The following is a 26996-nucleotide window of genomic DNA, read 5'->3' on the forward strand; positions in this document are numbered from 1 at the left end:
GTTTTGCTGTTGTGTTTTTGCCAAGGACAAGACTGTGCATAGCTGAAGGGTATCATGCATCTCGATGGCCCAAAGTGCTCCTACTTCTATGAAATAAAGCAAATTAAAGTAGGAAGTCAGTGAGTTTGGAAAGGAGGATTTTTTTCTAGTCACTAGAATGACTGGAAATAAATGGATTGATTAATTAAAATCAGTATATCTACTTACGGAGTGAGGTACTGGAGCATGATTTATGTGAGGAGTTATTGCGCTGGACTCTTTGATCCCTTGCTTTGAGAACTAAATGTAAAAGTCTCATTCTCAGTTTCAAGGTTGAATACAAATGCTTGTGAGCCAGCCCCTGTTAAATTGTGTCCTGTCACTCTCAAGCATTCAAAGCTTCCATCGAGGACAAACTCACAAATCCCTTCCTTAACCTCCAGTTTCTTTGCTGTTGCTACATGTGGAGTTAACCCCCATGAAAATTTACTAAAGTGAGTTTTTTTTCCAGTCTTGCTATAAATCTCTCTCTCTCTCTCTTACACTGCCATATAAAATTTGTTGTTGAAAGATTAAATGTGCAGTACTTGCATGCTGGTTAACCATCATAGGAATAATTAATTGTAACTATTCCCTTTCATGCCAAAAGACTTATTAGGCATGCTCTACTGAAGAGATAATATAAAATGCTTTACCAAATGTTAGATATTTACTTAGGGCTATGTCTTCAATTTGGAGTTTTATTATAAAGTGTCAGGAAATCTATTCGCATCAAGGAAGTATTTATAAACATTCACTTTGCAACTATTCTTATGGAAAGTTTCCAAGTGGTTATTGGATGGTTCCAAACAGAAACATTTTTCTTCCCCAGTAAAGAAACACTGATAAGACAATTGTGAACCCTTCAAATAAAGACATACCTAGAAGTGTAATACTGATGATATTCATGAAAGGAATTGCATGAAAAAAATACAGAAAATAACTAATTTGCTTCCTAAAATAGGAAACAAAACTTTTGAGGCAAACAGACTTTATGTTTTCTGCTGGGAATAGTTCATAGTTTGAGACAGTAGTAACAAGGATTCTGAATAAAATCCATAGGCAAACCCATGGGAATCAGTGCAAGGGAAGGGAAAATGACATTCGGAAGAATAGAGTTTACCCAGAAGAAATTAATGAAAGAAATTGCCACTTGATGCACTGAATGATCTGAAAGAATGTCACAAAAAAAAAAAAAAAAAAAAACCCCAACCAACCAACCAACACCTAAAAAACAATACTCAGAGAAACCAGTCTCCTACTGTTTTCAGTCCCTGTTGGCCAGTTGAATGGGGAAATGTCCTACAGTTGCACCTGGAGCTGATCCTGCTGCTGGGTAGCTTTACCTTGATCCTTGCGGTGTTGGGGGTTTTGGTTGTTTTTAGTTTGGTTGGTTGGTTGGTTAATTTGGATTACTTTTATTTTAGTTATAGGAGATTTCCCACCTTAGGATTTTGTACCTTTTCACATCAGTGTTTGCTTTTAGATCTTACAGCTGCAAACTCTGCCCACATCAGCAGCGAGAGCAGGTGTCTCGAGACTGTGTAGGGCTGTGGGGAAAGAGGAAAAAATGTCTTCCAGGTCTTCTTCTGGACAACCACACTCAGTAATAAGTGACACAACATCTCTTCGAGCGGATTTCAACAGCAGACAAAACCCACCCCCTCTAAAGTACTGATATATCCATGTGGGAAGATGAGATCGATCTCCATGCAAAGGATGGAGGAGTAGGGCAATTAGTGGGCATTTCTTTTACCTCAATCTAATCTTATACCTCGATCTATTCTTTTACCTCAATCTAATCTTTTTATTGAATTGCATTAACATGTAAGGTGAAAACAAAATCCTAGGAATTGGATGAGTATTTAGATGACTGTGGGTTTGCATGTGGAATTCCAGGAATGAAGCCCAGTGGTTGAGGTGTGCAAGAGAATTGTGTGGCTTCAGCAGGACCCCTTGCATTCAGCAGTTTGAATTTGAATCTTGATTCTGGTAGTCTTTTGCATTTAGGATTATTTTTATTCATGGCATGGGATCACCTCTGTTACCAATCCTCAACAGATTTCTTGACAATAGTTTTTAGTTTCAGTTCCAGTCAACTTGGTTAAACACCATTTGTTTTGGGTCTTCCTTCAGATCTTAGTGTAGCCAATTAGTAATAGAAGATGTTTAACCTCTATCAGTTAACCATGGCTTTGCTGACCTACCATCAAAATTTTAGCAAAGTCTCTATTTGAAACTACTGAAAACTTTCCCAATTTTAATGAAAATATTAGGAAGAGGTGGGATAACACGGTGACTTTGCTTCCTGCATCAGTGGATTCAACTGCTGTTTCATCCTGGTGCCTTGAACTTCGTACGTTATTACAATGGCTTTCACTTCTTTGATTTATATGTGACTTTAGAACATAACTTTCTGCGTTTTACTTCTGTGGTTTATTTTTAGATGTATTTTCTCAGTAATTGAAAGCTGTGATGGTGCACTAAGGAGAATGGTAGCATAAAAGAATCAGCCTGCCTTGATTCCAACGTTTCACTTTGAACCATCAGTTGGCTCCATGATATGTAGCAGTTTTGCTTTGAAACATGGGATTTCAGTCTATAATCTAATTATTGCTGATTTATAATGTAATTTAAATTAATTTAAGTATAGTATTAATGATTTCTCAGATAAATCAACTGAATAACAGGAAAAAATCATGCAATTTTTCATCATTATATGGTTGCTTTTGTTGTATTTGATTTCTCAGTTTTATTCATTTGTCATGCTTTTCCAATTACACTAGTCAAATATATAAACCAAAACCCCTAAGAGCACTTAACCTGAAGTTTCCAAGAAAAAAAAAAATGCATAAGGTGAATGCCGGCTCAGTTCTTAGTAAACAGAATTGTTTAATTGTTTATAATAAATTTATTGTTCTTTTACTTATCATCTTAGAAGACATTGCATTTATTTCCAAATTGTCATGGTTAGGTAGTGTTCAGAAAATGAACATGATCTGTGTACACATGAAATACATAAAATTTGCTTAGTGTACACACACAATAATGTTTATCAGCAGTCCCTCAGCTCCTTCCATCCTGAGCACTGTCTATGCATAAGAGGGAATTGCAGTTAAACTTTTCCTTCTCCCACAGTCAGTAATCTGGCTATTTACTCTTACAGAAAGGAAAACCCCAAACCATACAATAAGTAACAACAGAAGATCCTTCTGTAGTAATTTCATTTGTATCTCTTTCTGTGAATGGCTTTCAGCAGTGATTACATCTTGCAATAGGCTCTATTCCATTAGTGGACCAACATATAAGAAAATTTGTAATTCCAATTTTAGTGCAACAAGGTAATTAAAACACTAGATATAAATGACAGGTGAGTCTAAGGTTATCTGTAGTTTTATTTTTCTGATCATGTATCACTTGAAAGGCTGAATATAGGAGTTGTGAGCAATCTTGCTGCTGCTTAATGTTGCCTTGCTTTGTTGCCAGCAGAGGTTAGAGAGGTCCCATCCCTTTGCTGCCATCCATCTGCGCTCCCTCAAACCACAGCACATCCCTTCCCTTCTGTTACGTGATGGCCTCGCTCAGGAGGGGAGAGCCTAAACACATCAGTGAAGGAACAAACAACAGGAACCTCCTAAGTGGTGTTTCAGCACTTAAAAAATTGTGGGGAACCGAATTCACAAAAAGTCAAATAATGCCTTGACTGGGCTTTCTGAAAGCAAGTGGATCACACCACGTTGTTTAGCTCCCCTTGGGTACCCCGCTGAAGCTTAGAGCCACAGCTTGGTGTGATCTGTACTTCTCTAACCCCACATTTGTTTCTTCTTGTGGATATATCAAAAACAGAAGATACAGTCACAGGGTGAAGTTTTAGTGGAGGTGGTTGTTATATATTTTGATATGTATATTTTATATGTATATTTTATAACCTTCTTTATAATCATCTAACCCTCGTTGGAATATGTCAAGATAAATTTTAAATGCTTCTTCTTTTGTTAATTTAGCCAAGATTTTTCCCCTGTGGTTGAAAAGATGTTAAACACCTCACTGCATGTGTTCATAACCTAATGTAACACGTAAGGTCAAGGTGCTCAACAACAAAAGCCCAGTTGCACTCTGGTGACAGTGGTGGAACTTGTTTCCAGTCTGTAATACTCTAACAGTGGAGGAAATGTTACATTCAGAGAGGACCAGTCCTTCTTTATTGCCACTTCAAGCAGAAAGTAAGCAGAAATCAACATAACATTTCTAAAGATGATCAGTTTAGTTTAGAGATCTCAAGTGAGTTGAAGGGGTTACTTCAGTATGTCCATGAAGTTGTTCATTTTTGTTATATGTGTTTGAATATCATTCTCATTCCTTCTCTCTTTTTTTTTTCTCTCTTACCTTCCATCTATCCATTGTCACGCATTGCATTCTTGATTACAGTCTGTGTAATCGTCACCACCGTGTGAAGGCATTTTCCCACGTCACCAGGTACGGTGTCACATGTCAAAAAACATGTTTGTGTGTTCCCAACCCTATTCAGTGTTGTGCTTAGCAGATTTCTCCTACGTTAACCTCTTTTCTTCCTGTCTTCCTTTCCCATTCGATATGAAATAACATTGCTGCAGGAAAGTGACTTTTAAAATTAACGTATTTTTTTAAAAAAAAGTTTAATTTTCCAGATCAAAGAGGTACTGTCTTTCTTAGGGACTAAAAAGCAGTACTATATGGGTTTTTGGTTGTCCACAGGTTATGGCCTGGAACCTGTAATCTTTTTAATGGATTAATATCTGCTAAGTTTCACTTTTTTAAAATCCCTGAGCTGCATTGTTCTCTTTTATTCTGATTGTTGCTGGTTTATGTTAGAAGCCTGATACTCTCACCTCTGTAATGGCAAATACAGATGGATAAATTAGTGCTTTTGTCCATCCTTATTGTTCTAGTTTTTTTCTAGTATCTAAACTTTCTTTCCTTAGCGTTTATGTGGCCTTTAGAAACATGTTATTTGCAGATTGCTACATGGCTAGCAGATTTTTTTAAGAAAGTAGTAAGATCCTGAAGATGCTCATTTACATGCAGATTTTTACAACTTTTAATGATGTTTCTGAACATCACTGACTCATAGCTTGATTACTTTTGCGCTTGGCAGAAGAAAATTTCATTAAAGAGCTCTTGCAAGAAACTGTTTTTAGCAATAGTGAGAAAGCATGTCTTACGACCTGCATTTCAGGGATTAAAATTAATATCATTATTGTGAGTTCATGAGCTTATGCACATTTATTATACCAAGACATGTGGAACATGAATCATGTCTTCCTATGCATTCTTCTTACAAGAAATAAAAAGGAACAAGTGTTCCTTCTAAATGCAAACTACAAAATCCAAAGCTGGTAAAAATTAATGCAACCCAATTGCTTCTGATGGTGACACATCTCATACACCATTTCTACACCATGTCAGTCCTTTCAGTTCAAAACTTATTTTGGATCAACTTACAGTCCTTATGGGTCTCTAAGCTGCAATGTACCTAGAGGTATAACTTTCTCTGAAAGAGGAAAAAACAACTGTTGAAAATTACACAGTGACTATTTCTAGGCTTTTTAGTTGTATCTCAGCTTTTTCATTCTGATATCCAGTGTTTCTGCAACAATTTTAACAGCATAGTCATTTTCCAATGTAAATATTTTTAACTTACTGTATCAGTTCCTCTATAGGTAGAACACTAGTTATTTAGTCTTTAGTCTGTCCCTTCTACTTCAGACTGTAAAATGGTAAAAAAATTAGGTAAATGGTAATAAATTAGGAAAAGAGAAGTGTCAAGTACTTCTTTTTAAAGTAATACTCTGGAACAGCTGGATTTAGGTGTACAACTTTTTCTTGTATTGAGTGAGAACAGCACTTGGAGCTGCTAAGATCCATCTCAGTACCTCATTCACAAACTGGAGGTATTCAGGAGGTTTATTGGCATAAATAGGACACTGTTCTAAACAGATGCAAGCTGCAGCTTTGTAGCATGCAAGCTGCAAGGTGCATTGTTGTGAGGTCAAGGCTAAATGAACTATGGTTGCTCCCTTGTTGTGTTCCAACCTTGCATAATTACATTAATGGATTTTCCTTACTTATTAGTAAGGCAAAATATGTGGGATGTAAAATTATCTAGTAATTGGCACAGTTAAGCCGTTGGATAAGGATCGTGGTTAAGTTGTTGTAATCACATGAGGTAATGGCTTTGTTATGGTACCTGCTGTAGAACCATTTGCAAAAGCACAAATTTAACTTCAAATAATTAAAAATTTATTTGTTTTGAACAATGAGCTTCCGAGAGAAGGAATAGCTGGAAACATTGAGATAACTAGAGACGTATGTAATGGATGGATGAATAGTTGTATAACTGAGTCTAATTCCACTGGTGGGCTCAGTCATTTTGCAGCATTTTTGGACTCAGATTACTAGACACAATTCCACATTATAAACAGTACTTTTGGGTCACAGAAGCACACAGTATACCTGTTATGCTTAAAATAAGACTTAAATCTGTTTGCAGATTTAAATATTCCACTTCTACTAAGGTTTTGTAATCTCAAGATCATTCCTGCAGTTCAAACACCTCTTTCAGTATTTGAGGACCATATAATCCCAGCAGCTCTTTTCTTACATTTTTTTAGCATAACCTGGTGGTCAAAGTTCAGTAACTGTAGTCATTCAAAATAATTTTTAGAGTGAATGTCTATGATAAGGGAGGAGAACAGGACCTGAATAAAATATGCAAGTCTGTATTTTGCTTCTGGGAACAGTCTGAGAACAAACAGGAAACCCTCATTTTTAGCACTGCTCACAACAGTGCTAATAAAATCTACCAAATAATTCTGCCTATTTTTGCATTGTATGTTGCTGGTAAGAAAGTAGGGCAATGCACACAAAAGCATTCTTAAAGCATATGGATCATGAATTTGCAGTAAGTTGAGGAAAAAGAAAAGATGTATTTAGCTGCTGCTATTTAAATTGCAGTCCTGGTAATCTAAGCCTTCTGTGATTACATTGTTTGTATTACACTACTAATCACAAATATCCCTTAAATGATTGCACAGTTTTTAGATGTAATCAGTACTAAATGAAGCTAAGCAAGGAGTGCTACTTGTATCTGGCTTGTGCCACTGAACTTTCTGTTCTGTGTATTTTCACTTGTAAATACCTTTTTTTTTTTTGTCACGGCAATCTGAAATACCTCAATGAGCTTGTATGTCTATGGCAATTGACATTTAAATACTTTATATTTTTTATTACTTTTAATTTTGTTTCTAAGACATATAGTAAAGGTAATGTGGAATTCCCATGTAATTATGCACAAGTACTATGCTTTTACATTAGACAATGAATAATTGATATTTCAGGTTATATCCAGATGCTATTCTGAGATGAAATTGTGAGATTTCAAAGTGTTCTTTCACCCAGATCATTAAAAATCTGCTGGAGGATTTTCTTCTGAGTCTGTTTTGGTTTTATGCAGAACATATTAAATGCTGAAAAGAACTCCAATCCCCCAAAGACTCAAGTTAAAGGAAATCTCTGTAGTTCCACTCTTGAAGAGGCTGAAATTATAGACTGTTAAAATTTTGTGTAAAAGCAAGAAATCAAATCTATCTGTAATTTTATTTTATAAAGAAAATACTATTACAGTTTCTCTGAAATGTGCTTCTGGGTGTATTTGAAATGCACTGGGAATATGAATGCTTGATGGAATTAAGTGCAGACAATGAATCATGGTGATCAGATGTTCTCTATTGACAAATACTATTTTTTAAAAAGACTAATTTTTGTAACTTGAAACATCAGTCCCTTTTGTTTCAGATTTTAATGAAACAACTCACTTTTGGCACACAGCTTTAATGGACAAATGCCAGAGGATGGAAGCAAAGGGCAGCATGTTTCTGTAAATCTAAATAGATTAATGATATTCAAACTCAATTTAAATGTCATTCTTCTTGTTTTCAAGTCTAGCCAGAGTACTTTAGAGATGTTAGTTGGTGTTTTTTTGGCACAGACTGGGTAGATGAGTGTGTCCCAGTTTGCTTGGTACCTGCTGCTGTCCTGTGCCACTGCAGTGAGGTCAGCTGAACTTCTCACAGCTTTTGACTCTCCTGCTGTTTTTCAGTGCTAATTTTAAGCAGTTTATTAAGTGAGAGTGAATTTCTCATGGCTCAATGTATTCCTCTGAGCCTTTGATAATTGGAATAATCACTTTATTTCCGCTTCCACTCATCTAAGCTACTTAAGTAGATAGTACAGTAGGCTGAGGCAATGAATGATTTCTTCTTTCCAGCCGTATGTTGGTCACGCAATATAACTGCAAATCAGAGCTAGACAGCGTGCCAATTACTACTTCCAAAACGTGTCTTTCCCACAGAAGTTATTTATGCACACTGCTAATTAGCCAACAAGATTTTTGTTCACTGGAGAACAGACACCACAGGAAGCCTTAAAATATGGGCAGGGATATCTGTGTCCAAGGCCCCAGGCCTCCTGCTTCTCAGCAGGACATTCTGACTTTCAGTAATAATTTACATTTTAAGATAAAATTCTGCCACAGGTGTTGGTGGCTTGTAATTTCAAACCTTACCTGAAGAAGGGCACGAGGGAGTTTAGGCAGGATGAATATGAACAAAAGTTTATTCCAGGAAAATGTCCTGCCTTTTCCCTTTTCATCACTCAAAATTTTCTCACAATGCTGAGGAGCCTTTGAAACTCTGTATATTTAGGGCTTTCCAAAGTAGCAATTCACTCTTACTTTTATTTCTTTTGCTTCACTTCTTAAGCATAATTTATTTGTTTTTTGCTTCAGATACTTCACCCAGGAAAACACGTGCTTCTGCTGTCTTGTCTAACCAAGCCTTCTCATTTTCACCACTTACACATAAACACCCCATATAGAAATAATGTAACGGAGACATAATTCTGCTCAGAGGTATAGAACTTGTTTCAAATAAATAGCAAGTTGGTGAGAAATGGATGAGAGGTGTAACAGTGCAATGCAGTCAACCATAATTGGGGAAAAATACAGAGGCTAACTGAGGAATAAGACAGCGGGCAACCGTGATGGAGAAGTTGTTGTAATCAATCTGACCTGCACAGGATGCAAGAAAACTGAAAGCATGAGGAGCAAAAGAAAAGTTGTCATTAAATCAGTTATAGATAATTTAATGAGTATTTTAGGTAGAATCAAGATTTCAACCTGTTACTGAACAGGTCCCTTTCCCCTTCCAGTTCTTCTGTCCTTGTTTGCATGTAGCTCTGGTGGCAGCCTTACCTTAAATGTGGTTTCTGGTTTTAGTCGGTTGCTGTTCTTTGTGATGTCAGTTTAGAAGTAATGTCTACTGAGTGCCCTAGCCTCAAAGATCCTCAGTCATGCTCTCTACCACTTGTGTTCTTTCCGAGCCCATAAATCTCCCCTTTGACAGTGGTACAGCATCATTAGGATGAGCAGTGAGTACTCTGCTCTCCATGATCCTCTGCCACTGCAGCGGCCCCTTAGAAGGAGCTTAGAGGTAAATTACTTTGGCCATGCAGCTGAGGAGGGGATAAGAACAATATTGTTTAAAAAAATTACCCCCTAAGTGCCTGCCTTCCCCTTCTGCCCCTGTTTTGCACCAGGAGTGAGAGGCTTCTGCCTTTCTCTCCGAGATGGGATGGGGCCTCCTTGCCAGAGAGGACACCATGCCCTGGGGTACCCTAATAGGTGCAAATGTTGCAGTCCTGAGTCAGCAGCATAAAGATAATAGGTGTATTTATGTACTAATTTAGGAAGCTCCAGCTCTGTGGAAACTTCATAGCATGTTTAAGGGACAATGATTGATTAGCCACTGTCAGGAAAATCTCTATAAGCAGAAAGGAAAAATTGCAGAAGTTGTGAAGTAGATGGGGCAATAGAAGAGAAAAAGAAAGCAGTAAGTGCGTATTTTATTCCAAATGTTGGAGGCACAGAAATTATAGTCAGGGTAAATCAATGCATTCACATAACAGAGTGAAACTCAGAATGTAATCTAAACTTGTGATAATAGTATAATCTATGATAATGGTATGCTTTCAGGTTGTTTTTATATATTTTCCAGTGTAGAATGAAAAAAACCAATAAATTCACATTTCTACTCTTAGGAAAAGGAGAAGCATGGCATTTTAATAGCTGTACAAGTTAGATTTGAAAAGCCTACAGCTGAATATCTAATTGTTGGCAGTAATGCTCCTCTTCATTCTCTGACCAATGTGGGAAATTTTAAATATGAGTTATTATCTGTATGAAACCTTTCAAGAGAAGATGTAAGTAAAGGTAAATGATAGTCACTCATTTATTATTGGCCATAGTAGAAAGTGGCAGCCAGAAGCTTATTAATTTTGATCTTAAAAAAATGCTGTCACACTGTCAAACATGCCAAAGCAGTGCTTTCTGGATCATTTTTCATATCTGTTTTCCATTTCATAGAAACGGCACAGATTGAATGGGTTAACTTTTAAATAAATTTCAAGTTTATTTTTAATCAATAGCAAATTAGGGATTTAGTTTACTGAGCAGCTGTGCCATAAATTATAACAGCACAGCTCAGGTAGAGATTTTGACACTCGGAAGACAGGAATGAGCAGTCAAGGGACAGATAGGTGGGAAACTCATTTGAGCAGCTTCATTGTCAGTCACAAAACCAAAGTGATTTTACATCTCCTTAGGGGGGAAGAAAAAGCATTCCTTTAGTATGTTTATACCAACTTAGAATAAGATTGTACAAAAGACCATGGAGGTAGGTGATCTAGGTCTGAATGAGACTTTAGCCAAGGTGCCAAGATTAAAACATGCTAAATAAGATGGAAATAAGTGTCATGACAGCACTGCGGGTGCCGGTGCCACCACCCCGTGCAAATCTGTCTTGCTGGGCTTGGTAGTCAAGACCAGTTGTGGGTTTGTTTCCTCTTACCAGAGTTGTAAGGCAGTTCCTGGAGAGAAGCAGAAAAGAGGTGTAAACATAATGGTATAAAGATTCATGGAACTGCAATTTTGTGGTAAAAGCTGTAGATTTATAAGACAGTCAGCAGTAGAGAATGCAATGGAAATGGCCAGGTGTTTCAAATAGTCAACATTTTTTAGGCTGTTCAGTCAGCCAAGTTCTTAAGAAAATCTACTGAAGTCTTACAAGAGCAGTGAAAATACTATTTTTATGTGAAGTAAAATATGCTGAGATACAAACAAAAATGTAATATGCAACAACTACAATAGTCTATTTATTAGAAAAATGGTTAAGAATAACTTTTGCTGTGAAGGAAATGCATTATACACAGCAGTGGTGCTGAAGCTGTACACTTCTCAAATTAGGTTTACACTTTCAGATTACAAAAATGAATTGAAAATGTGTTGGGAAATGTGAAATTTTCCTTGCAAGCTTAATGGATTATTTGCATAAACCACAAAATAATCAAACAAACCTGGGGCTGGCTTTTAAAGTACACACGAAGGAAATCATATACTCCATTCCTGTGTTATTTTAACAAAAACTTTAATTGACCTCACAGTGTGGCGGTGTAAAATGTGTGTGATATAGTTAGGTAATGAGATAGGCTGTTTAATAAGACATTAAGAAATAAATAGCAGATGTGGTAATAAACAGAATCAGTGTAAAACAGGTGAAGAAGTGTCCTTAATGACGGATGCACTATAGCATGTCATTTTATACTTAAATTAATGATGCAATTTCATAAAAATGCTAATATACTAGTAAAAGTCATATCAATTGTATTGCTAACTTAAAATTTTATTAAAACATGTGTGAGTAATAAAACATTTTATTATTAAAATCTGGTTTTTGTGTTCTTGGGGACAATTTGGATTTGCAGAGGTTGATGGCACACTAATCTTTTATCAATTTCAATCCAAATGAAATTGTCCTTGTCTGTTGTTGTTTAGGTATTTCATGAAGTCAGATAATCTAAAGCTGAAGGCAAAGATTTCATAATGTAACATTGTTCCAAAATCAGTCTGTTAGGAACAACCATCTACCTTTTTTCCCTATCTTTAGTGAAAGACACATTCCTCATGCCCTGCTCTCACTTTCGGCTCTTTGTACTTGTATCTTTTTTCTTTTAAATCAGCTGGTGGCAAGAGTCATAATTGAGCACAGTTCAAATTTCACTTTGCCTGTTTGCCATATTGTAGAAGGGATGCAGGTCATGTCATGTATGATTTCAAAAGAGCTCAGAAAGGTTTCTCACCTTTACAGGATTTTGTAAATAATTACATAATAATATATATATATACAAATATATCATATATAATATATTATATATAATATTATTATATATATATATATAATAATTATGTATTGTGCTGTGTTTATGAATGCTCTAAGAAGTGACACAGCAATACACACTCTAAATTTTCTATCTCTTCACTACTGAGTCGCAGTGAATTGTTGTTTTTCTTGTCTTGAGCTAACATTGATGTATTCACAAAATTGCCATATCTATTGGTACAATTTTCAGCTTCAATAGCAAGTAAAGTCTAGGAGTAAAAACAAATTAATAAATGATTACCAGAAGCAAGAGGCAAAGCTTTTTTGTTGCAAAGATATCTGGGAAAGTTTCATCCAGATTTTAAACAGTGCTGATGCCAAAAAGTCCACTAAGAAAACTTTATGTCAAGTATAGTGCACAAGTTAAGCACCTATTCAAAATTAGTCTTGATGGTAACTCTGTGAAGACCTAGGGGAATAATTCTGTAGCCATATAAAGTTGTTTATGAGTCTGTAATTAAACAGTAATCAGTCAGTGTTTGACATTTTAGCACTTCAGCCGGCTGCAATGCAAAAGTACCAACTTCAACTACAAATCCCTCATTAAACTTCCAGTAAAATAGGATTACTGACTGCTATGACTGTCAACATGCATTTTATTTTAAATAGTAATCAGAGAAATTATTGTAGTTCATTTTATAAACATGCATATTTTCTCTATCCATTTTTTTAAGTTTTTAGCTGTGACAAATTAAGTAGGATGAGGTCATTGAGAGTTTTCCTTAGAAATAGTGCACACTTCTGTGCCAGCTTAAATCTTTAGCTTCAATTATAAAGAAAAATTAAGATGTGCTGTGGAGTGAAACTACAATGGTGAAAGATTAATTAGCTAATATTTGTGAAGCTCTGAAGATAAATCAGGCTATGCAGTGTGTGTTTGTTAAGTACTACTGTGACAGGGTTGCTAAGTGCACGGTTGAGAGTTAGTTGGAGGGATGAATTTTTTCCCAATTCACTCACTTGTTCTCAAAGCTTCCATATTGTGAGGACTTGTAGGCGCTCATGATAATCTCACTGGCACTGGTGGATCAATACTACTCAATTAGTTCAGCCCACACTTCTTTCACAGTCTATTAGTGCCTCTACATGTCTCATCTCACTAAATCCTTTGGGGGGAACTGAATGATGAATCATTCCTCGTTTCCAGTTCCTTGTCTATGGAAGAGAATTTAGCAAATTGGTTGTTTTGGGGGCAGCAGTGACCGATGAAAAAAATTCCTTTTGTAAAGTGAATGATGCCTGGACCTAAATGTTCTCGCCAAAGCAGAACCCAAACTCTGGACTCCTCAGTAGAAGAGAGCAGTGTAACAGTGTGTGCAGACCTCTTAGTATACAAATCAGAAATGTCACAGTCATATCAAATGAAGTGCCAGTCCAGAATAAACTCACTCTTTGGCTCAAATAATCTTGACAGGTCAGTTTTGTCTGGAAGGACTTATGTTGGTTCAGGACTAGCCTGGCCTTAAGTACCATAAAGCCAGCATAAAGGCATTTCTTTTATTCAGATATGAGGTGTTGCCTCTTTTGCTGCCATTGGATAATCTGTAAAAGCAAGGTTTGATTTAATAATAATAATAACAGTGGTAATAGTATTAATAGGAATAACTGGATGTAGGATCTGTCCTCCCACCTACTAAGAAATAGTAGTCTGAACCACGACTCAAAGAAGCTGTAAAAGGAACATGCAGATCTCAGTATTAATCCAGTGATAGTTTCCTTTCTTAAAACCCACTAACATAGTATTTTCAGTATTTTAATGTAATTTGTCATTAAATTTGACATGCTGTTCACAACTTTTTAATGAGTCTTTCCCATAACTCTGAAGAATATGTTCTCTGAATTTTTCACTTAATTACATCTAAGTAGCAATCTATTTTGACAGTGATAACACCATTTTTTCATACTAATTTCATTAGTGTATCTTGTAGCCTTTTACTGGACTGTTCAACATTGTCCTGGTAGGCACATTTGTAGCATTAACTTCATTGTCTTCAAGCTTCTATATTTACTTTATATTTCAGTATCAGAGTCTCTTTCCTGTTTAGCAGAAATCTCTTTCTCATCTCTCACACACAGGTTGGGAAGGTTAGCTGGTTTTCTGCTTTATGCAGAAGTAGGAAAAAATTGATAGTGCTTCCCGGTTTTGCTTAGCCCAATGACAGTGTCACACTACCTGGTGAGGTACCAGAGGAACTTAGCAGAGGAACTGGAAAACAGCTGGGCACTGGTGCCTTTGTGGAGAACACCCTGGTTCCAATCCTGCCTTGCTCCTCTCCGAGGAAACCAGCTAAGACTTCTATGTGAAACCAGCAGAGCTTGGCTGCAGTTGTAGTTACTCACTACAGTTGTAGTGAATATTGAAAACTAGGACGCTTGTGAATATTTTAGTTACTTTTCTGTAGACGTCAGAAGGAAGTTCCAGGTTGCTGCATGATAAATAATAGAGATTGTGATTTATTTACTATTTATACACTCTGCGTTTGTCAGAAGTAAGAGCGCAAGTGACAAGTCCTGTGTCACCAAAAAAATTTTCCTTACCTCATCACAGTTAAGCTGTAGCTGCAGCTTTTTGCTCAAGAAAGGTTTGCAGAATTTTAGTCTCTAGTTCACTTAACCTCTGTAGAGCTGTGCAGAGCTGTCACACTTAAAAATGCGGGAATTAAGATATCAAGCTCCTTTTGTGAAACAGCTTGGAGAGTTGTGTTTTAGTTCTGTTGTAAGGCCTGGAAGTGCCTTCAAATGCAATGTAAATTAGTATGCCCAGTATGAGTTATAGTCTTTGATTTTTACATTCTTAAGAACTCTGGTTCTGATGTACAGTAAAAAACTAGGAATCATTTATCTGCTCTTTAATTATTGGTGAGATGGATGGTGTAGTCTGATGTTATGGGAGGATGTGTTCGTCTTTTCTGCTGGCAGAAAGGCAGTGGGATAGCTGAAGGATAAATGTTCAATCAGGGAAATTCTGGTTTTGTCACTGCATACAGGGAGTGGACTTCTTTTCTGCTGAAAGCAAGCCTCTGTCTTCCTGGAGCTGTGTCATTTCACTTAAATAAGCTCCTGAAACTCCTAAATTTTAAATATACTCCATACCATCCATGTGTAAGTGGCCATAACAGGCAAGTTTGGGTGTGATTACAGATTTTCTAATTTTAAAACATTGTGTGTTGATTTACTGCACATTTATTCCTGTTGCTGGAACCCTGAAAGTTTTGGAACCTTTTTCAAACTCAGAAACACTAAGAAAAGTTACCTGAGTTTTTTTCCCTAAATAAATTAAATAACTTAATTCCAAATCAACATTTCTGTAGATTCCAGTTTCATACTATTAAAGATAGCATTTGCTATTTCCCTCTGGAATTTAATAGTAATTTTACTGTTCATTAGTAAGAATGTTTCTTTTTTCCTTCTTGATATTCCCATGCATTTGCAACTACTTTGAGGGAGTAATGCATGACCACAATGTAGACCAGCAAGTTCTCTTATCTACTGGGTTGAATGTTTCATTTATATTTATGGATTTTGTTGTTGTTGTTAAGAGATATAATGTTGTAGGAATGTGTTTGGAGCGTGCTTTTTTTAATCTGCAATTATTTGGATTTTCCAGTTTCTGTATTTTGTAACAAATTTTCTCATGAACAACTTTATTCATCATTAGGTACTTGAATTCTATAAGAATGAAAACCTTGATTTTTTTTTGCTTAAGTTTGTATCGTGCCACTTAGTCTTCAGGTTAGGCAATTTCTGGTTGGAAATAACAGCCATAACAGCAATCCTGCTTCAGCTGAGTGTCTTGGGACTGGATCTGAGCTTGTGAAAGTTTTTGCTTATTTTTGCCTCATTGAAGTTCATTACAAGTAGCAAGTTACCAGTCAACAGCAGCAAAATGTCTTGAAAACAAGAACTCATTAAGGTTCCTGTTTTCAAGATATTTTGCTGCTGTTGACTGGTCTGCAGTCTGTGATAGAACAGGCAACTTACAATCGCCTGGAACATCTTTGTCACATGTTTCCAACACTTCTCAGGTATAAATTTGTTATTGTTGTCACAATTGCTACACGCTGTTGTTTCTTCTGGATTAAATGAAGTTATAGCTTATATTGATCTAAAGCGGTGGGGGCTGGAGTTGAAATGGGGTCACCTGGGAGGTAGCAAGGCTTGTGTGACATTCAGGGAGGTGTTTGACGCACACCAGTGGTACCCACTGGGCAGAGATGGTGGCATATGAGAAGGGGCCAACAAAGTCTTGCTAACATGGAACCTCTCTCTGAGGAGAGTGGCTGGCCTTGTCTTCATCCACTGCCATTAGCCCAAGAGAACATTGTTTTCTCCACATCAAATATTCTCTTTATTTCTAATGTAATTCTGTTGCTGTTGAATTTCCATCTAATTCACACTTGCTGTATTCCCTTTGTCCCTAAATCTGCATGACATTATACCATAAAGGCTTCAGCCTCTGTTAAATCTTAATGAGAAGAAAACTGGCTTGAATTAACCAGGTCTGGCTGTATCAATATTTTAGCAACGTAATTTAAGACTATATGTAAAACGTGATTTGTAATTCAGAGGATTATCTACTGTTGTATAATGAGGGGAGGGAAAAAAGATAACATTTTAATGCCTTTTAAGGCTTTTTGAAATTAAGTTCTCCCTTGGTTGTACTTGCAATCAAAAGGATTTTTATATTTTTATTTTATTTCTGTTTCATCTCCAAGCTTTATAGAAAAGCCCTCCAGACCAGTGGAATTAAACTAGGATAAAATAGTGGGTTATTGCTGAAATTAAGACCAAATTGTCATGCTTCCTCTAGAAGGAACTAAGTGTCTGTTAAAGCTCCCTTGTTCCCTGAGATTTACATTTAATGGTGGAACTGCTTCTGTTTCTTTTCTTATTGATAAGGTTTTGTAGCTTAGTAAGTGATGTAATCACTGTAGTCTCATTCTTGGGAGGGTCATGGCAAAGCTGTTTTGAGCCATATTTTTTTATCTTCCTTCAACCCTTTGCTCAGAGATTATGACAAAAAACCCCAACCCAGCAATCACAAGTTTGTGTTTATGTGACAGCTGCTGTCACTTATAATCTACCTTTTAAATAAATTGTGTATCACAAGTATAATACTTACCTGACAAGTGTGACGTATTTAGTGGTACCTGTAGCTTTTCTTTAATATTTATTTGCCTAGAGCTGGTTTGGAAAATACTTTCTTACCCTAATGCAATCTCTCCAGAATTTTCCCTAGTGTTATTGAAAAATAATAGCCAAGTCTAGGCTTGATTGCAGCCATTTTTCCAAAATCTGATGAACTAGCAAAGAGGGAAAAGAAAATCTCTCTATTTTCTTCTCAGGGAATGTCAGCTACACACACTGTCGAGTGAACACTAGTTTTGTTTACAGACTACCCAGAGCAAAAGTCATGAATTCAAATGTTCAAAAAAAAAATAATTCCTTTCTTGATTGTTTTCATCCAGTTGTTTCCCAATATTAAGCAAGTTTTTAGAAGAGAGCTGTTCCACCCCTGGTAACTCTAAGTGACTCCTGAAGGCAGGTGGAAAGCACTATGTCCCATTAGTAGTGTAGCAGTGTTTCCAAGCCATGAACAAGGAAACTGTTACTGCTGATGACAACTGTGACATCATGTCACCTTTTCTTGGCTTTCACCTTCATGGCTGAGTGTCCTGGCGTGACTTTATGATGTTTGTATACAATGCCTTTGACCATTTGAGTCTTTGTCAAAGTACAGTAGTCCTGGCAAAGCAGAAATTTTACTCTCAAACTAATAAAAGTCTCTTTTTCAAACTGGACCTGGGCAGAAGTTTTGAGGTGTCTACAGCACTGGTTTTCCATTTGGCACTTGGCAGGGAGCTGGGCCAAGTGTGTGAAAAGCTTTTTGAAAGGCCGATTTCCTCACTGACCTTCACAGTGTATAACTGATACAATGGACTAAGTCTCATGAAGCCTGCTGACAAACTTTTCAGATTTTTCACACTCAGGTCTCTATCTCCATGTAACCACAAGAAAAAAAAAAAAAAAAAAAAAGCAAAAAAAAATTTAAAAAAGTATATCACAAGTACAATTATCATCAAGCATCATCTGCAATCCTATTAAGAATGAGAAGCCTCATAGTTTTTGCATACAGTTTGACAAAACAATATAAATTACTATTGATTTGAAATTTGTGTAAGTATTGCCATTTGCATCAGGTGTTTACAAAGTAAGGGTGTGATCTGAGCTCAGCAAGAAAAATCCAATCCTGTCTGTTAGGCGTTTCCTCCAGAGTAAATAAAAAGAATTTATGTGAATAGGTTTCTCAGGAGGTCTGTGGAACTTTGTCTGGTTTTGTCTCTTTGGAAGTGCTTTGTTTTCATGCAGTAAAAGCATGAGTCAGTAAACAGTCATACACATTGCCATAAATTGTATGAAATTCTGGTTTCTGGTCCCAGAGACTCAGTCATTCATTTGCCATCTTTTGTTCACAATATATTGTTTCCCTTGCCTTATTTCATTCTTAAATTCCATCTTAAAATATCACAGAGTTTGGCTGAATACATGAGATCTATTAGCCAGAATCACTACTTTTCCAAACTACTTCTGGGGGCTTGCAAAATCTCTTTTTGGTCCTGCTCCCTTTTCCCACGTCTGTGTTTGTGCACTCTTTATCTTTCTTAGCTGCTAACATGTCAGATAAGCAAAAGTATTAAGAATGTCATCTTTTAATAAGTTCATTATATCTGCCTGAATTAGGACCAAAAATTTTCCACATTATCATGCTGCAGTTGAAATTACTATTTTAGGAGTTAATGTTGTTTCGTGGTCTACCAAATGAAGCTGAATTATTTTCTTTTATGATTTTAACTCTCTTGAGTTTCTGAACACCCACTTCTTGTTTATTGACCTATTCATTTTGTAGAACTACTGTCACTTCATAAAATTGCCCAAACAATTCTGTTCCATGAGTATTAACAGTATTACTAATTAATATCTTTTTATGAACTGAAAATCCACTGTCTTGCCACTTAGTGTATTAGAAAAATTTATAATACAATTGGCCATCTGCTAGTTACATTCTATGATATTGGCTCGCTCTATCAATAGAGGTAAATATTGCCTTAAATTGAAAAGGCTGTTGTTGATGGTATTATTAAATTTTTGTTGTTTGTGCTCTCTGTACAGCCCCACAGCTTCTTTTATAACGTCTATTAAGAATATAAGATCAATTACTTGGTATAAGTTCTCTTACTTTTATTAAGAGAATGTGAATCTATGAATCTTATGTGCTGACAACTCTGCTTTAGTATCTTGGCTCTCCAGTAGTTTAATTAATAAACATACATTTGTTCATTTTGTTGGAGCAAGTTTATTGGTATAATGTAATAATGTTTTACTGGTGAATGAAACTATCCAAATCTTCAGCTTGATTAATTTCTTACCATGAAAATTAAGTGTATTTCTTAAAAGGGTTATTCCAACATGAATTTAATATAGCTGCTTTTTTTTTTTTTTTTTCCCATTAATACATTTCCATGGAATTGTTTTCCTTCATTCTGTCTTTCAATTAGGCCTTTGGAATATTGCAATTAGAAACTTTTTTACATTTTTCAAATGAGATGATTACATTTTTTATTTCCTATTTTATATTAATTTATTCCATTCTGTTCACAGACACACTGAAATGTTGCCCAGATTTGTAGATGTGTAGTTGAGTTACCTTTACACCAAAATGTCTTTGCTGCAGATAGCTTTTAAATGTTGATTAAAAAAAACTTCAGAATATTATTTAGAAATACTGCATTTTGTCCTCTGAATAATACTATTTTCCCAGGTTAGATGAACTCCTTTAACACAGAGCTAAAACAAAAATGGGAATAAAATGTTTCAGGAGTCTCGGTTTGTACAGGTAAACTATGAACAAATGTTATTTTCTAGTCTAAATATATATTGAATTACATAAAATTGTAATTCCTATTATTGTTATTCCTCTGTATTCCTCATTTTTTCTCTCTAATTTCCAATCCATTTGGTGTATGGACACCTAAAAAAGCTAAAGAAGTCTTAAATTTTTTTTTTCAGAACCCTAAAGGGGAGTTTGATTTTGTTACTCATTTCTGGGAACACCTGTGCACTGTTGAGTTTAATTGGGCTACAGCTGGTGCCACTGATGTGTGGAGCGAGCAGGGCTTTGCAGCCCGACTGGAAATCTTGACATTGTGTGTCATTGTCTGGTTCCTAAGCTATTACTGTGCTCAGGTAAGATAGAAGGTATTCTAAGTTTTAGGGAATTGCATTCTCTGTGGACTGGCGCAGCTGGTTTAGGAAGATCATTGCTGTGAACTGTGAGTACATTGCACACTCGGGCAGAACAAGTCTGCTGGACACCCACAGGGCTGGGTTTCTGTCTGCAGAAGTTAGGTGCTCATCTTACATTTTGAAAGTACTGAGGAGAGTTCTATTAAAAAAAAAAAAAAAAAAAAGAGAGAGAGAACCTACACATTTTATGGCTTTAAAAGTGTGATGGAAAGCAAGCTACCTATCTTCTGTCCCAAAGAGATTCTACAGGACTGCTACAGTGCAAGAAGAGAGGAAATAAGATGGAACTAATGCACCAAAAATGCTGATCAGAAATAGGAGAAATTTGAAAACAGAATCTTTTTATGGTTAATTTTTATCTATGGAATATATTAAGTTTAGAAATTGTAATAAAACAAGTAATATTCAACTTAAATTAGAATAATTCATTTGCTAAAGGGCTGAATAAAACCATCTAGTAAGAAAATTAGGGTATCATTCCCTGCATGTGAGAGATGACCTAGTGTTCATTTCCTTACACTCCTTATTTCCATAGGTTTGGTGGCTGTTTCACACAGGCAGTAGCACATCACTGCATGAAGAAGTTGCAGACAGTGGCTTGACTAATAAATCAGCTTCACCAACTTTTGTGGTTATGTTAAAATTGGTTCAAAGCACACAGTACCCCCATGTGCCCCCTCACAGAGATGGAGGGCCTATGTGATAGAGCAGTGGATCTGTGATAGAGCTACTGGCTCTGGTCTGCCGAAGAGCAAAAGTTTGGCTTGTACAGCTGAAATAATTTCAGCACAAAATTCCTGTGGTGGCCTTGAATTACCACAGACAGACTTAGCCATTGGCGCTTCTTGAGGACATGCTGCCAAAGGACCAGCTGCTTCCTGTAAGAGACCTGCCATCTGGAGCTTAGAGAGTGATCCCTTTGATAGACATCTCTGGCAGTGGATGGTTTGCCACATGCAATTTTTCCTCTTTTCCTTCCCCCCCCGAAGTTTTGGAGGATTTCATACAGTAAACTTTGTGGAGAGATGTTAAAACATATCTCTTCTCTCTGGATTGACAGTGGGGAAACTTTATTGAATAATTGGTTGGAATTCCACCTTAAATAACTACAGTTCAAAAGTCAGAAACTGTGGCAGAGGACTGAGGGTCATGTCAGAGAGTAGCAGCCAGATATGTGAGTGGATGCAGTTTGATACCAGGGGGGTGAAACAACTGTGTTCCTGACAGGAACCTATTAAGTAGCATTTTGTTTGGTATGTGATTAAAGATTTAAGAGAAAGAACTTGAAACATGATGAAATCCTCTGTTGAGCTGGAACTGCTGAAGAAAGCAATGAAGTAGGGAGTGATTTAGACAAGCTTGGCTTCAAGTTGGATAGATGGATTTCCAGTTACACGTAGAGAAATACAGAATAACAATCACACAGGGTAAAGGACTTAAAAGGGAACATGCACTTGCTAGCCAGAAGTTAATAAATACTGTACAGGATGCCAGTCTGGAGACAGGACTAGGTGGAAGTGTAAAATCCATGTGATAGAGAGCAAAGAGTAATGAGGCTGCATTCTCCTTGTGGGGTCTAATTGCTTCCTCAAATGATGTAAAGATAAAAGATATAAAAAACCAAATCTGATGCAGATTGTGGATCTGTTTCTTCCTAGCAGAGCAGTGCTTGATAGATTTTGATCTTCAACCTTTTCCTACAGTTTAGTTCCAGCTCAGTTTATTCTGTAAGTGTTCCAGAGGCAACGCAGGGTCCAAAGCACGGTGACCATGAGCTGTGTGCTGTGGTGGTAGGCCATTCACACCCCTCTGCAAAAGTAGAGTTTGTCCCTGAGAGTTTCTGCTCCAGTTCTCTCAGTTACTAATATGAACATTCTTAATAATTGTCAATCTTAATACAGTCCTGAACCATCTTCTTGAGCAGAAGGCAGCTGTCTAGGGAGAGCTGGTCCTTTTAAAATCAGCTCTGGGCTTACTAGTGAGGACTAGAAACATAAGGGCAGCACATCCACCATTCCAGTGGGTGCAATGGTAAATCAGCTGTGAATATATTGCCCCAATTTGCTTTATGATTTTGCTTTACACTTTTGTACCTCTATCATTTTGTCTACCAAAGTGGAAGTTTTTCAGATAACAATGGACCTTGTCATGACTTACACAAGTCCTACAATAACAGGACCCTGCTCTAGCTCGAGATGTCTGTGTTCTACTCACATTCACAGAATCATTCAGCTGTTTGTTTTCACCGTGGTATCAAGGAGTTCACAAAACTTGTGCCAAAGGTGTAACATTGAATTAAATGAAAAGCTTTATTTTTATTTCATTTCATACATAGCTCTCATTCTTTGTAGTGCAGCAAAATAATAAATAGTTGCTGCAGATAATTAAAAGTGGAAATGCAATTTAATTATTCCACTTTCTAGAAAGACTATTTGTTTCATGAGGACTTCAAGATGACAAGTCATTTCTTTTACATAAGGGTTATATTATTAGGAAATAAGAGGAGAATTCATCACAATCTAGTTTTACTCTTTGAGAGCTTCAAACTCTAAACTCTTTTACTTTATGATGGTACATGGGCCTGGCAGAGGTAAAGCACACGTGGATGTTTGCAAATGGTAATTCACTAAGGAAATTATTTTTGTCACATGCGGGAAGCTGTGTCATGCTGGAATACAGGTGATGGTTTTGTAAGTGTTTTTATGAAGTGATGCAATAGTCTTACTGCCATGTCAAATGTCACCATTATTTTTTCTGCTGTGATTGCTGCAGCTATGAGAGATTACCAACATGTGTTGCCCACCCTCTGTGGAAGGATAAGTAAAGCCACAGCAGGAGCAGTGAATAGCAGTGTGTGTCTGGACAGCTGTGCCAGTTCTGTACTCCCAACACTGAGCTGCACTCGCTGGGCCCGGGACATGCTTTTGTTTCTGCTGCAGGTGCATTGGCCAGTGTACTCGAGCATCTTTGTGGTATTTTGATGTGGTCTGCAGGAAAGAAAATTCCCATGCCTTGCTGTCTTGCTTTTGTTAAGAGCAGCAGTTCCTAACTCATTCATATGACATTCTTGAAGAATCACAAAGAAAAGCCAAGGCAGAAATCTGTGTGCTACCTTCTGAAGGCTGGTGGGGAAATTTGGGAATTTTGAATGTGTGATTGCCCAGAGTCTTTAGCCCTGCCCTAGGCATTAGTTCTTGGCTGCAGTCAGAGGTAGGATGCTGGGCTGCCACAATTTTAGCTATTTCCTTCTGTGTTCTCCATTTCATGAGCAGCAGGCAGGAGACTTGGAAAATCTTTATGATGAGGCAAAAGGCAATCAAAATTAAAAGGATAAAATTTTAACTCATTTATGTACTAAAAGGTAATAGAATAGATTTTACAATATTATTTTCTTTTTCTCCCAAATGATACTGCAAGTGGTCCTTTGGAAGATAAAGCAGTGATCTGTTAGGATTAGGCCTGCAGCAGATGAAATAAAAAAAAAAAAAATCAAAGCATCAGAAGCATGAACACTGAAAGATAGTTGAGGATAAGAAATGTTAATGTTACTGGATCTATCAAAAATACCTGTAGTGGTTTAGATTTGTTAATTTTGTTTTTTTGGCTAATGCACTAAATAAATGTTATGGTTTTAAAGCAGTAACTAAAAAATTACTAGAAAACTTATTTTTTGCTGTGAGATATGGATTAGAACAAGAGCAAAACAGGCTTAAAACCTAAAAGGAATAAAGTTTATTAACAGAACTATAAGAAAACCAGAATAACTTTTAGAAAACTTCTTTCTCTCTCACTACCTATTTCTTTGTTCACATGACAACATAGAAACAAAAAACTCGGAACTTTGGTGTTTAAATCGGTCTTAATTCTTGTTAGAGTCTTTTTATCAGTCTTTGTAGAGAAACAGAAGTCTTCTGTTAATCTATGGAGTTTTTCACAAGAAAACTATTTTTGTTATAGCTTTCTATTTCTCTGATGCCAGCTGCCTGGCATCAGTCTACTCTTCTCATCTGTCATTAGTCTACTCTTCTCATTTCACATCACTCTAAGGTGTGTTATGGGCTATGAGTCTAGGGATGTCATTTTTAAGGATGAGTTATTCAAAGGCAAAAGTCCTCTTCATCTGTTTTTGTGAGCTTCCCTGGAAACAGAAGTTTTTTCTCTGCCTCTCAAAAGGCTACAAATCTTTAACTATTACTTCTCCCCCTCTGTTTCAGTATTTCACAGCATTACAATCACTTCACTATTTGCTCAAAATCTACACTTTGAACACTCTATTCTTCATAATATACTCTGTCATGAATTAAAGGATCTCTTTTTTGGAACACTATTGTCTATCTCTATAGTTTTAACAGAAAAATACTTCAGCTTAATTAAAGCATCTCTTTATTTTCTCTTCTTCATCTAAAACTTAACTATTTTCTTCAATGTTTTTGATGGTTTTATGATGTCTTCTTCATGTTGATTGTCTTTCTCTCTCTGTCTCTCTCTGGGAAAAAGGAATAATCTTTAAGCCTCATCCAGGTAGTAAAAGAGTTGAAGTTTTGGAAAGCTGCAGATGTTCATGGTGTCAGGTTTCAGTTCAGCAGCAAAAACTGAAAACTAAGCCCAGCTGGCCGGCTCTGCTTCTCCCCCCCCCCCCCCCGTCCTCTGCGGCCTTGTCCGGCCTGGAGTGGGGGGAGGAGGCCGAGACAGAGCCCTGTTATCTCTTCAGAAGCCGGAAACCAAAGAGAGCCAGAGAGCCCTGGCTTTACGTCTTAAGGTGGTGTTCACAAGTTGATCTCACTTCTCAATGGTTAAAACTGCTGTCAATTCTCAGTAATGACCGATAATTGGTCAGGAGAAAAGACTCCCATCAGCCTCCAGCAGCTTCAGCTTCCTTAGCTCCCAAAGCTATCTTAAAGGTAAAGTCACCCCATGGCAATACCAAATGGTAAAACTGCAATATAAATATCTTTGGTCAAAAGTTAATTCAATCTGAAAACAATATTGCCTCTTTTGGTGTAATATCAGCTTTCCATTTGCATTGTTAAAAAGTTTTGCAGCCATCTGACTTGATCAGCTTTATCAATTAATTGAATGTCTCTCTCCATAAAATGTGATGTGAGTAAAATACAGATGTGAGATTAGAGGAAAAAAATACATTCTTTTAAAATTTAAATATCTGAAAAATAAGAAAATAATAACATTTTAGCTCAAAGATAATTTTTGACTGAAAGGATCTGTTTAGAAATATCAGAGAAGTGGAGTTAGGTATGGAAGTTGGAACCTAAAAGCAACAATTTGCTTGTGTTATAGTATCTGTTATATATTGTTATATATGTAGTTTGTTAGGTGTTGTTCACACATTTTCATTGCTTATACTAAGTTTAAGCTAATAACAGCTGGTTTATGCTAATACTGTAATTGCTTGATTAGAAAGGCTTTTCCTTCTATCAGTTTTCATCAGTTTTTCTTTTCCCTTGAAGCTGATACAGTAGGTACAGTATTCAAGATGTTTTCGTAAGTAAAACTAAAAAAAAAAAAATCATGCTGTGGCTGTGTACCTTCTGTAAATAACTTGGTAGTCCTATTTCCCCTCCAAATTACTAATAAGAGAAAGATTCAATGGTTGAATTCTGAAAGGACAGGTTTTGTAACATCATTTTCTTTTATGTGTACACTTCACACCTACTCTTGCAAAACAGGAATTCTTCACAGTGTTATTTGTTGATGCTTAAAGGTTCAATGAATAATTCAGCCCCCTTACCCTTCTTGCTTTGCTGCACACCTATTGAGCTCCCAGAGCAGAGTTGTATCAATAAATTCTGACTTACTTTACAACTCCAATTTCATGCCTGGCCTTTCCTAAGATACATACAATCAGAAATAAACAACTGAAAGAAAGAAAATATCTGTACAAATCATTTTATGAAATCTTATGTGCATGCAATAAGCCCATCTCTCCTGAATTGAAATGGATTGTTAAAATGAGTTTGCAGTCCTTTGATCAGGCAAATACTTGTGTTACAACTCTGTCCACCAGTGTGAGGGTGAGAGTTTAGAAATAAAATGAAGTTGCAGAGCACTGTGGGTGCAGACTTTAAAGGCCATGAGCACATCAGTGTGTATGTGCATAAATAAAGGCTATAATGTGGTGGGAAATGGAACCACTGAATCCTGCATTTAGGAAGATTCATGTCTTCATGGGTGCGCTTCAGGGTGGTTGCAAGTAGGTAGATCATCTGCATTTTTTCTGACTTCCATTGTGAAAAAATACAAACAAACTCCGGCTACCTTAGCTTTCAGTTTTTTCAACTTGTTCATTCACATATTCTTTATGTGAAAAAAAAAAGCTAATTATGTTCTGGAGGGCCAGCAGGGGAA

At 36.6% G+C, this 26996-nt stretch overlaps 1 protein-coding gene across 2 annotated transcripts in view; it reads left to right on the plus strand.

Annotated features, from left to right (window-relative positions):
• The window catches only part of CCSER1 (coiled-coil serine rich protein 1), a 610518-nt gene that overhangs the window by 517342 nt on the left and 66180 nt on the right, over positions 1 to 26996 (plus strand). Inside the window, exon 10 of one of the 2 annotated variants that reach the window (XM_058839031.1) lies at positions 4447 to 4487. The exons of the other annotated variant lie outside the window; for it this stretch is intronic. Within the exon in view, the coding sequence (XP_058695014.1) occupies positions 4447 to 4455 (9 nt within the window). The 3' untranslated portion in view covers positions 4456 to 4487. Of the gene's footprint in view, positions 1 to 4446; positions 4488 to 26996 lie in introns of those variants that run through there. 2 annotated transcript variants of the gene reach the window in all.

This window comes from Poecile atricapillus, chromosome 4 (genome assembly GCF_030490865.1).
Source record: "Poecile atricapillus isolate bPoeAtr1 chromosome 4, bPoeAtr1.hap1, whole genome shotgun sequence".
Lineage (NCBI taxonomy): Eukaryota > Metazoa > Chordata > Aves > Passeriformes > Paridae > Poecile > Poecile atricapillus.